At 41.0% G+C, this 12,564-nt stretch overlaps 1 protein-coding gene across 6 annotated transcripts in view; it reads left to right on the forward strand.

The window, feature by feature from the left end:
* Positions 1–7,351, forward strand: part of LOC140652228 (glycerol-3-phosphate acyltransferase 3-like) — a 29,923-nt gene extending 22,572 nt beyond the window's left edge. For 2 of the 6 annotated variants that reach the window (XM_072862705.1, XM_072862704.1), the window contains 3 exons: positions 556–684; positions 1,833–1,912; positions 2,379–7,351. In XM_072862705.1, the coding sequence (XP_072718806.1) occupies positions 556–684; positions 1,833–1,912; positions 2,379–2,493 (324 nt within the window). In that variant the 3' untranslated portion in view covers positions 2,494–7,351. The remainder of the gene's footprint in view (positions 1–555; positions 685–1,832; positions 1,913–2,378) is intronic. The other 4 variants (XM_072862706.1, XM_072862707.1, XM_072862709.1 and 1 more) reach the window with 4 other exon arrangements.
* Positions 7,352–12,564: the final 5,213 nt, after the last annotated feature.

Raw genomic sequence — 12,564 nt, forward strand, 5'->3', positions numbered from 1 at the left:
CACAGTTGCAATTGCTATGCTGTGTGTTCAGTTCTGCCCACTCTTTCTGTCCTAGGGCTCCTGGCTCTTGTGTGCTCTGGGGATAAAGGCACTTTTCTCGGCACTTCCAAGGCTTTCTGAGTAGCTTTAGCCAAGTCATCCTAGCTCTAGGTACATTAGTTACTTTTTCTGGAACTATAATGTTGCCCAATCTTAGGGAAATTGTTAAAACCGGTGTGAGCTTTTTCAAGGAAACCTTTGTAGTCAGCATATCTGTAGATGACAAATCTTTACATTTTGAGTAGATCTATGTGGTTATAGTTGAGATGTGTTTCAATGGGTCTGTCACTGTTTGGGGTCCTGCATTGCTTATAAAGGTTAACTGTTATAAACTTGTAATAAATGGTGAAATGTGGAGCTTTACTCTGAATTTGCTGCTGCTTTTAGGAGGTGTGATTAGATTTGCCCCTGATTTAACAAATTGAACTGTGACTTCATGGCCAAAAAAGAGCAGCTTACGTGATTTAAACTAAGGTAGCGGGTCATGCCCTTTCGCTTATTCTTCTTGTCTTCCAGTATGACCCCCGCTTTGGAGATGCCTTCTGGAACAGCACAAAATATTTCATGATGACCTATATTTTTAATGTGATGACCAGCTGGGCTATTGTCTGTAATGTGTGGTATCTGCCACCAATGGTCAAAGAGGTACTTACGCTTTTGTATGTTTTGAAAATGCTCAAAAAATGTTGTCTGGGAGGAAGTCTGCATTACTACACACGGTGTGTTGGCATTATGTTTGTGAATCTTTATTGACAACTTAATGAACAAAGGCCAGAAAGCAACACTGTAGTCTTAAAATTAAGTGAGGACGGATTTATGTGGGTTAGTTATCTTCAAGTAAAAACTGCTCTTGCAGATATTCAGACATTTCTGCACCATGTTCTCTATTGCTCCCAAACAGCTTCTTTACTTGGGTGTAGCAGCCTTGCTTTCCTCTGCTCCCAGAGACTAGAAGAGATGTTAAAATGTGGTTTTATGCTGCAGGAGTCCTGCCCCTCAGCCTGGCACAGGCCCCCCTTTTTAAATCCAGAAGTGATACATAGATTCAGGCCTTCTCTTTGCTCCATACTGGGGTGCTTCTGCCTTCTGCGTCCTCCCTCTACCTCCATCTGCACAGCTTCCTCCCACTTCCTTGTTTCTCAGCCCTGCCGAATATCCAGCTAATCTTTTGCCCAGCAGCTTTACCCCACAAACTGGCACAGCCTCTCGGCCCACTGCCCCTGGATACTAATCTGATGCTGACAAAGTGGTCAAGGCCTTTGTTCCAGCAATGCCTCAGTTTGGTACTGCCTACCCTACCCAGTCTTTGCTCAGCCCTAGTCTTGTCTGGGAAGCTGCTGAAATGCATGTATCTTCAGTCCTCTGCAGTTCAGGCAAACTTCTGTGAACCCACAATAATTTGCTGATCCTGAACGCACGAAGCCTCAACCCTGTTTGAGGCACCCCATCTCCTGCAATGGTAATCCTGTCGGTGTGTTCCCAGTTTCAGACTGATACGGAAGTACTGGGAGCAGATGCATCCCCTGCTCCGGCCAGACCTGTGACCTCACACTGTGTGTTGTTTGAGATTGGCTCAGAAACCCCAGAGCCTCCCACTTAGTTCTTTTTGGCACCGAATGGTGGCAAACCAGGCAGCATTCCCCAGGACCTGCTGGAACTGCCCTGCAGGTCACATTTGGCTTGTGGGCCTGGCATAAACCCAAGTGCCTGTTGTCTGACAAAAAGTATCTCTAAGTGACACATGGAGAAAATGTTTAAGTTGCAAAGCAAATAATTTTTTTTTTTTTTTCCAGGAAGAAGAAGATGCTGTTCACTTTGCCAACAGAGTCAAGGCTGTCATTGCTGTTCGAGGAGGAATGTCTGTGCTTCCTTGGTAAGAAGCAATGCCTTTGAGGTTGGGTTTAAAGCATATTTGTGTTCTGTATTCTGAAACATTAGCCTGGAATCTTTTAAATCTTCTTCCAGATTTGCTTTTCTTTGGCTGTAGTCCATCACCCTTACTGACTCTGAGTCAGAAAATATTACTTTATTCCTTGAACAGTTCCACTAGAATAGACAGACTAATATACTATGAAAAGAGAAATGGAGCTGACAGGTGGATCTAGCCAGCAGGTAGTATTTGGTGAAAATAAATTACTTGCCTGTTAAAGGCTGGATTAAAGGAAAGGCATTGTTTGTGTTGTGTGGGAAGTCTTGGCAGTACAGATCATTTAGCATTGTATTACAAAAGCCAACATTTAGGGTGAGAACTGCTTTGACTACGTAGTCTAAATATTGTAATGTTTTTCTGCCTTGACCCTGAAGTGAGCTCAAGGCTGTTTCTTTTCTGTATCTTTCAGGGATGGGGGACTGAAAAGGAATAAGGTCAAAGAGTCTTTCAAGGAAGAGCAACAGAAAAAATATTGCCAGATAATAACAGAAAATGGATCTGTGGGAAATGGAAATGTTTGTTAAATGGTATTTATTTTATCTCATTTTTCTATGACTTATCTCCACCAGAAAATGGGCTATTTTTTATATTAAAACTGCCATAATTTCCTTCTGTCCCTGTAAGATATTTGCATATGACACAGCAGGGAAACCATAGAGAGATAGTATTTTGTATTAAATAAGGATATAATTTTATAAATAGGAAGATTTACAATATACTAGTAAAATTCTCTCCGATGTTGAGTGAGAAGAATCTGCAATAAAACTGCTTAGGTTCATTAAAACACCATTTTAAAAATCTTTGTGTTGCCCTGAAGACTTAAATAGTAACTTCTTAACTCATAATAAAACACCTCTGTACTCCTGGCCTCTATCAATGACTTGGACTAGCAGTTTTCCTGTGAGCCACAGTTTTCCTGTGTTGCTGTAGAGATAGATCTCCTGATGTCAGAAGACATTAAGCAGTTCACCAGAATACGTTTTCTGAATTGCAAGTTGCAGAGGAAGTGTTGTATGTCAGAGGGAAAGAGGCAGTCGTTGACTTTCCCCTCCATGTCACAAGACCAGGAGGAAGTTTTCCAGGATCCCACTGACAAACAGCAGCACAGCGTCCAGGGCAGCGCGTCCCTGATGCCTGGGTGTGTGGTGCTGGGATAAATTATTCACAGCCAAGGACAATGTTGTAGCAAAATATATTGTATTTTAAAAATATATTGCGTCTTCTGATTTTATATCCCTTTCTGTGTCTGTTTGTATGCATTACACAAACTAAAGAAAACCTATGACGTGACCTCTCTTGTAGTTATTTCTGGATAGCCACCTGCTTGTGTTACTGCTTGATGTGAAGGCTGCTGATTTGCTCTCCGAGAAGCCCACCCTCCAGAAATAAATAGATCAAGTGCTCTTAAGGGATCTGAGATAGAAATATTTCCATCACCTATAGTATTTCTTTGTATAAAATACTTGCTCTTCTGTTGTTCCCACGTGGAATAATCTGGCTTCTTTAATGATTTGAACATCACTAATGAAGCACACACGAATAGGTGTTGTTTTGCTCTATTTGCCCAAGTTGCTTTAAGACAGATGAGTTGGTAAGGACAGTTAATAAGGTTTACATGACAGCAGCCCATTGACTGAGGTCTCAGCAGAGATGGCGGACCTGTTGTGGTGAGCACAAATACACCCTGCAGAAAGACAGGTGCATGGATATAACACTGCCCAGCCCTGGAGAGTCTAGAAAAACTAACATTCAGGGGAGGAGATAACTGCCCTGAGGCTGCATGGCACAGAAGTAGCACAGAACTGAGCTCTCCTCTTCTGTGGCCAGGCATATCATCCCTGGGTTTAGTTGGTACAGGAATGTGAATTCTCTTGGTGGATCAGTCAGTCCAAACTTTGGTGTCATAGGTAAGCAGTAGGAGAAACTACCCTTTTAAAAAGCTATTAGCCACCCAAGTAGGGAGAGTTCTAGCAGTATGTTTATAGAGGAAAATTGCTCTCCTCTTTGTGAAAGGTCTGCTTGCTCCTGACTGTAGTAAGCTGTGCTTCCATGTCTGTTGAACTGTTGATTTAGTTTCTAAGTATAAAAATCTGAAGAAATGTGACAGACTATCCTGGTAACTGTTAAATCCCTTCAGTGTGCCAGAGTTTAAAATTGGGAGTTTTTCCTTCTGTGTGACTGATGTCTGTGAGTTGCTAACAGACTGCAGTTGTATGCAAGGGGTTAAGACAAGTGTTAGGAGCATCCTTCCCATGCTACTGTCTGCCTTGTTCCTGCTCAAAGATAAAAGGGGAGACAGAACAGGCAAAAAGAGGGGCCAGAGACAGGAAAAGATGGGGAGATAAGTTCTGTTCCAACAGTTCTTTTTCTCATTTAGCTCTGCTTCTGTAAGACATGAGATGATGTGTCTCTTTCCTGTCCTGCAACAATTCCCCAGCTCACCAAGAGAAGAGCCCTTGAATGTGTGATTCTCATTATGATTATGACTCCAAGTCTTGTAAAAGTATAGCTCAGACCTCTGAATGTATGAGTATTACATGTCACCTGTTGAGCTGTGGGAGGAATGGGGGGCAATTTCTCTGCCATTTTTTGGCTCTCTTGACAAAAGAAGCTAAAAACTCTGTGAAGTAGGTACTTACATGTAGAATAGGGAAATTTAAAGCAAATGATGAACCCAAGAACTTGTCAATGACAAGAGCGAGGTGTGCTTTGTTAGCTGCTGGTAAAAATGCCAACCGGACTTGAAACGGAGACTGCTCTGTCTTGCCCTGCTTTAAAGAAATGTTTCTGGGTTTTGGCGGTGCTTTCTTTATGTACTTTCCACCTCCCTCTTTCCTTTCTCTTGATGTTCTGAATTTCATTTGCATTTCTCAGCAGTGGCCTTGGCAATCGCTTTTAATTGAAATTGTATACTGCCCTTAGAATGCTGAGGTTGTGGAGGAATTGATTCTTTTCCAAAAGGACACCACAGATAAGTGGTTGTAACTATGGTTGTAACCATGCAGCATTAAAGCAGTGTAAGGGGAGTTTCTGTGTAAATGACTGTCATTGCCTTAATGTATTTGAGTCAGTTTTTTAGACAGGTTCTCTAATTTTCCTGGGCCTCCAAGAACATATGTGACTCAAATACAATATGGGACCACAAGTTTTAAGGTCTCTTTTTATATATATAAATATACATATTTTCTTCTGTGTGGGTGTATATATATATACACACACTTTGTACATATATAAAGGGATGCCCAAATGCCTATTATCTATTAGGAGCATAGCATGGACGTGAGAAATGAGAGTTAATGATAACAATAGAAACGTTACAGATTATTAGAAGACATAGTGAATAAGCAACTTAGTGACCTAAGTTGTTCTCCATACTCAGAGAACGGAATCGGGGTTTGCTAAAATGTCTAATAATCTTTCACTGTAATATACCTGCGTGTTAAGACTGATTGATGTAGGTAGAGTCCTTTATCCTCTTGACTCCAAATGTCTTTTCCTACAGCTGTGTCTTTGGGAACGTCTGAAATGCTCTTCCCTCTCCGACTTCTGCTGACCTGCTCTACGTTATTGGGAGATACCTCTTTTTCCTGACTCGCTGTTGTTTTAAGAGGCGTTTCAGCAATTGTACTGCCGCTTATTATAAGAAATGTGCAAAGGTTGCCATCTAGTGGCGTCTCGTCAGTAGTAGCAAACTCTCCCTTGCACAGCCTTCTCAACGTTTCGTTTAGTGCAGAGTTGCCCTAAATTCCGATGAATGAGCCTGTTATTTCTCCTACATTTCCAGGAAACCATGAAAACGTAGAAATAACTCTGCATACCCCAAACACCGGATCTTTGATTATCGGTCTTGGTGTACTACCAGCAAAGCTTGTGCTTGTTCTAAGTTTCAGCAGCCTGCGTTGTGTGAGGTTTCCCCAGGCTGTCTCCTCCCTGTGACAAACCAAAATCAGAAATACTTCTGTCCTTTAATTGCTTCAAAATCGGGTATGGGTCTAACCCCTGAGCTTTTATTTGTGTTTTAGAGTAGAGGCAGCAAGCCTGGGATGTTCGTGAAGGCAGTATGACACTTGCATTTGCTGTGATGAGTTTCTTCAGTACCTTGATGCTGTTTGCTCCTGATCTGGGACTGGGGACACTTTCAGAAGAAAACATGTTTTCAGGATAATAAGGGAGATGCTCTGAACTTGTTTTCTACCAGCACACGTTTCCTTGAGCTGTAGGGAGGACAGCGAGCAGTTAGCGCTGAATTCAACAACCCAGCGTTTTACTCAAACTCTTCCTTATGCAGCCTGCCCTGAATGAAAGCGAGGAAAGCAGCCTGGGCAGCTCTTAACCTGGTGTTTGTTTTTAGCCTCAAGGCACTCTAAGGAACATATTTTGGTTATGCATGCAGTCTGAGGCCTGAATTCAAGTAGGCCAATGGAGATAGGTCACAGATGTGTTACAGATGGGACCTCTGAGTTTTCTAGCCGCTCTGCAGGATTTGCTTTTGGAAATGTTTGTGCTGAGGTGAAATACCTGTTGCTCAGGCTCTTTTGAGCACGTTTCCCAGCTGTGGTGCAGATTGTGGAGATGACCTGTGAGAGGTTCACAGGTTCATTTGGTTTTGGAAAAGTAGGCTTCGAAGTTAGTGGACATATGGTAGAGACAGAGGTCTTCCTGGCTCTTTGCTTTTTTATTGTTGTCGTTGTACAGACAGGAAGGACCTTAGCTTTGTAGCCATTTCTCCTGTCCCCTCCTCCTCCTCTATTTATTATTCTATTTAATGATGGCTGCTCAATTAGTGTACCAGACTCCTTTGTGAGCAGGGTTCATCGTGATCAATTGTCATCAAGACTAGCGTTTAGTACATCCAATCAATGATGTTCTATATAATGGCCATGGTATTGACTGATTTCTAATTTTACAGTATGTTGAGCCCTGTTGAACTCTTTTAATATGATAATTGCTTTACTAATCAGTAGTCATGATTTGTGTGCAATTACGGATTATTGACATCAGTTGATATCCCTTGGTATTTTTATTTGACTATACGAAAGATGCATGTGGTGAAAGAAACTTAATATCTACATGGTGGATATTAAATAGAGTAATATTGAGGAAAATACTATATCTTTGCATATCAGACTTAAGAAATAGGTTATTAGATAATTTAGAAAGGTATATTTATTTTTCTATGGGATAGCTATTAAATACTACCTTTTAAGTTTATACAGACATCTGTTAAACAGCTTATTTTGTAACTACGTCATAAGCATTCATTTGTTCATACATTAAATACTGTGTTTATCAATTATATAATAGATTTTTTAAAAAAGGCTTATCATATACGGCTACGGGCAGTCTCCTTTACTCATAATTTATAACTTTACATAAGATGTAAGTATGTACACACATTCAATAAAATAAACTGTATGTTATACTTCAAATAACCGCTGTTTGTCTTGTGTTTTATTAATATCATTTTATAAAATACACTGACAAGGGATTATAAGGGGAGATATCTATATAAAAAATTTACCTTAGATTTGAGCTGAGGCCTGATTTCTATCCAGATGCTGTATTACACATTTGGACTTTTAAATTATTCTTTGCATGTTGCACCCTCACCCTTTGCATTGTACGCGTGACACGGGAATCTGGTGGATGCATCAAGTGCATACATTACACTGCACAGTCTGCTTCGTGTGTCAGAGACTGGTCGCTCTTGCTGTGGGACCAGGAGGTGGCAGCGCTGTATGTGTGTCTAACACTGCCATGAGGACTAGAACCTTATTAAGGCTTGTACTTCCTAAAAGATCATTAATATCACTTAAGAAAAAAAAAGATGAAAAGGTAAGTTAACTTACTGGACATCAGCATGTTTTGTCCTTCCTTAAAACACTGGCCTGAACAGAAAAGTACAGTATCATTTTAAGTGATAATTTTGCTATATTGGAAGCTTAAGTCATTAAAGAGATCATGAAGTTCTGGAATAATACATATATATTTTTTTTCTTCACTGTTTCTCCTCTTCAAGTGCAGTAGAAAGCCAGGCTGCCAGGCCTCAGGTCATGGTGGACAGTAAAAGGAGTTGCCATCCTTGTGGTGTGCTCCTTGTGTTGATGCCACAGATTCTCACGTGTCTGCTGGGTTGTCTGTTTATAGCATTTTTGCTCTGAAGATGGTGTCTGCATCTTCTCCTGTGCTTGATGCATAGAACTGCTCAGATGGTTTGATCAGTTGAGTGCAGATGCTTTTAAGGTCATGAAGGGAAAACCACTGCTTAATTGCCTTCTGATACTCCTCTACCACTACAGAACCAAGCTTTAAGTATGCACTTAAATGTTTTGTTGTATAATGGCCAGCATATTTAGCAACTTGCAGGAACAAGCACTGAGACATCTCACTGAAAAATGTGCAAGTGTATTGCTTGCTAGAAAGGTCTCAAGGTCCTGTTTCCAAGACTAATGAGGACTCTCAGCTATATGCTCCAAGTGATAAAATCCTGCTGTAGGTGGGAGGCCAAATGACCACAAAGCCTGTGCTGAGGGTATCAAAATGAAAAGTGCTGGATGCTGAACACCTGGGAACATTCGCCCCTGGGATTTATTCATATGACCGTTGCATTAGAGAAGATCCCTCTCCTCCTTCTTCCCCCTCCAGCATTGAAGACTCAGTTTCTCACTGAGTCACCTCAGCATAGGTGCCTCTGAGACACTCAAGGTTGTGTGGGACGTGTGCAGTTTCTGTGGCCTGCAGTTGTCTCCACTGCAGTGTGCTTCCTGTTAGCTATTCTAGCTAGAATCCCCTACATTTCTGCTTGCTTCTGTTAATGTCCTTCTCACATGTTCACCTTTTCCCACTTTTTGTAAGGAGAAAGTAAGCTCAGGGCTTTTAATGGGGTTTTAATTGTAGCTAGATTGCTGAACTCCTAGAAATCTATATTTCTAAATTATGGAAGTTAAATTTTTTGAGGTGGGGCATGCCTGGGTGCTGTGTTTATGAAGTGCACAGTGCTTATGAGCCCTCATCCTTGCTGGAGACAACACACAAAGGCTGCAGCTCCGTCAATACACACTTCTAGGCTTAAAGGGTATGTAGAAGCCAGGCTACTTGTATTTATTTTCAGTGTAATAAGAATTGGAGGTCCATGACAGCAGAAAGTAAAATTCCACTTAGGTTCCCAGATACAAAGTGAAGCTGAAAACATCTGACTCCTTCTATAAAGAGTATCAATTTTTACAGCAAGTTACAGCAAATACAGTGGTGGAGAAAGCATGACCTGCCTGCAGCCAGAAGACAGACGAGAGAGTGCAGAATTCCCCCGAGTGGTTTGCTGGCTACCTGCCATTCTTCAACAGCAGAAGATAAAAGGGAGTACTAGGATAACTACCCTGACCCTATTTATTTCCAATAAAATACAGATATTTACATGAGATTAAACTGTTTGATATTCTGAAGCTGCCTGGCTCCAGTGACAGGAGACAAATGAAAAGCTACTTTTTATTAGATCTGACCTACCAGAAGCCAATAACGCGTGCAATAACTTAGCAAAGGGAGAATGTGACTGCCACATGAGGTGACACCATCCAGGCTCTCTTCCCGAGCTGGTTCAACAAGATTTCCCTCATCCTGGAAATGAAGTTTGCAGCCATGCTCCACACCACCAAAACTTGACAGGCTCTGATAATTAGTGGGATAAAATAAGTATAGCCAAAGGAACGTAAAAATAAATTGTTCAGAAAAGCAGTGTGGTAAGACGGAAGAGAATTTTACACATGCTTTTTCTTATTTTGATTCAATCCAACCCCCTGTTAAAATCATGTATTACATAGCTGTGCATATTAAGGCAATAAATGTAAATGTATGCTTACTACAGACATAAAAATACATTATTACTAGCATTTATAAAACAAAAATTAAGAATCTTGATAACTTCTCACAAAAAAACAAACCAAAACTTCTTGGATCCATTTGGAGCATCTGGTTTAGATAAACTTGAAGCATATAATTTCAACTGAAGCTTTTTTTATATGTACTGTACTTTGTGAAATAAATTGAAAAATAAGGATATATGAAAATGTTTTCTTCCAAGTTTATCAACTCTGATATATTATCACAGGGTGTTTCTTTCCCATGGTTTGCACTTTTTACTGGAAAATACTCCACTAGAAAGCAATACTACATGTAGCTTTTGTACATAAAATAGGCCTTCAAAAAATGAAAGCATGGAAAATTGTTAAAACTAGCACTCTTTCCATGTCTTCAATGGAATCATGCTGTCTTACTCATGCTGAAAGTACAGCTCTAGTCCTTGAAAGAAAAAAAGTTCTCCTCTCTCAGGAAAACAGGCTCACTGGTAAAAGCGAGGCAGAGAAATTGTATGTTCTCTCAGGCTACAGAGGAAACAAAAGTAATGATGGAATTAACTTGAAACTAATTTATCAGTAGCTTGGTGATCAGTGGTTTATAACAGCTATATCTTTTTAACAGACAAAGTGTTTGGTTTTTTTTAAATAAGTCAACATTTTTGCAGTTAACAGCCAGCTCTTCTTTGATGTGGGAGTGCAAGACATGTGCAAAGGATGAACTTCAGCATGTTCATGATAGGACTTTGCCAGCAGCTCTCTCACTACAAGGGGGCTGTCAGGTTAGCAGGCGTGTTTCCTCCCTGCTGTCCCCAACAGAGGAGGTGGTTCTTCAAGCAACTCAAGAACACAATTTATTTTTTTCCATTTTACATTAATGGCTTTGTGAATTATTTCTGTAAGTGTGGAGGGGAAACCTGGATGCAATAAAATAAGAGTTTCTGTTTACTTGTGAGTCTTGCCTCTGTCCTGCTTCTGTTCAGCTTATATGGAATGTCTGTCCATGCCTAAAACTACCTCCTAGCAAAATACCTTTTTGCCAGTGTTTTTTCCTCACCGGTGTGTAATGACAGTAGGGATCAAACCAGTCACCTCCCCCTGCTCTAAAACACAAATGTTGGTAGAGACTGCTCATTTCCTACTACTTGTTTATGGAGCCTGTGGACAGTGGCAGTAGGTCCAATAGCCAGGCTATTGCAGCAGAAAAGCAATGCCTTAATTAAAAAAGTGATGTAGAGGTTATGTGTAGGTTATGTGTAGAGGTTATGTAGAGGTTATGTGTAGAGGTCTCCAGAATTTTCTTTTGATCCTTCAGGGACACTGATGGATTTTAGCCCTCTGAGACTCAGGAATTTGCCATATGCCACCAAATTTGACATACACTGTGCTGAGACAAGACTTTTTTTGCATTTTACTAAAATGGAGGTTAACAAGAATGTGGACTAAGTCAAACAAATTCTTTATTTTTAGTTTTCAAGGTTTTGGCAACTCAAAAACCTTTGCCTTGCAATACAGGATTATCTGTATTGCAATTCTTGCTTCAGATGGCAATTTTAGATGTTAATATCTAAATGAAGACATTGAAATGTAATGGAGACGAAGTCTGTACGATATGTTACTGTGAATGCCATCGTTTTCCTCAGGAGCTAGACAGTGTCCACTGTTGCTACCTGGGCTACATCTGTCCTTTGGATGGAGACTTCTGCTCCTTTAATAGCAGGTAAAAACAAACAAACGCACCAAGCCTTTGGCCTCTGCCATTTGCACCCCAGATTAAAATTTATAAGCACGTACTAAATGCCCCCTATCACTTTCTGCTTGTGAAGCAACGGACAAAATCAAATTTAAAATAAGCTACCCATGGGTGTATGTGTTGTGACTATCACCCAGTTTGGAAAGTAACGTTCTCTTGATTTGTTTGTGTTCCAGACTTTGGGCACTCTTAATTGCCTTGGATCCACACACCCCTGTAAAATTTGAAAACCACTTGTAGTACAGCTCTTTGGAGTAGGGACTCTTGCATTAATGTGTGTATGGCACCGACAGGCTACTGCCTTCAGTCCTAACTGGGCCTTTCGGGCACGATCACAACTAAACACTTAGAGGGATGAAAACACTGAAGTGCTGGCTGACAATCTCATATCTAGCTGGATGACTGTTTCTGTGGCTGTTGTGCCTAGAGGGTTCACCAGGGATCATCCTGTCTCTGCCTCAGAGAAATTATCTAACTAGATGAGGCAAAGAGTGGGAGGAGAGGTGAGACGCCGAGAACGGAGAAGAGTTGTTCAAGAGGACACAGTGCCAGAGCCAAAAATAGGAGCCAGAATCCAACGCCCTCGTCCACATGACTATCCTGGAAATAGTTCTTAAGGCCTTGGAGTCTAATTCAGGTTTTTCCTTGGATCCTAAGCACTTGGCTCTTAGATACATTTCTGACCTCTTGAATATGGAGAGGGAAAACAAATGTCCCTTTTCTAGGAAATGCCTATGAAAGATGCATGTGGACATTAGGTTGAAGGCCTTTTTCCTGGTGGAAAATGTTCTTCCCTTCCCCCAGGATGCTTCAGCAAGGCTGCCATCCCTCTTCTACTTCAGCCTCTTTCTGCTGACACCACTTTCTTGGTATAGATTGTGTCATGCCAAGTGCGTGTCATACGACTGCTGTGCACAGGCCTGGGCCCATAAACCCTCCTCTAGCTGTTTTTCACAAAGTTTTGTTTCTCTTGGCTTGTGCCTAGTGCCTGG

This window comes from Ciconia boyciana, chromosome 5 (genome assembly GCF_034638445.1).
Source record: "Ciconia boyciana chromosome 5, ASM3463844v1, whole genome shotgun sequence".
In the NCBI taxonomy this organism is placed as follows: Eukaryota; Metazoa; Chordata; class Aves; order Ciconiiformes; family Ciconiidae; genus Ciconia; species Ciconia boyciana.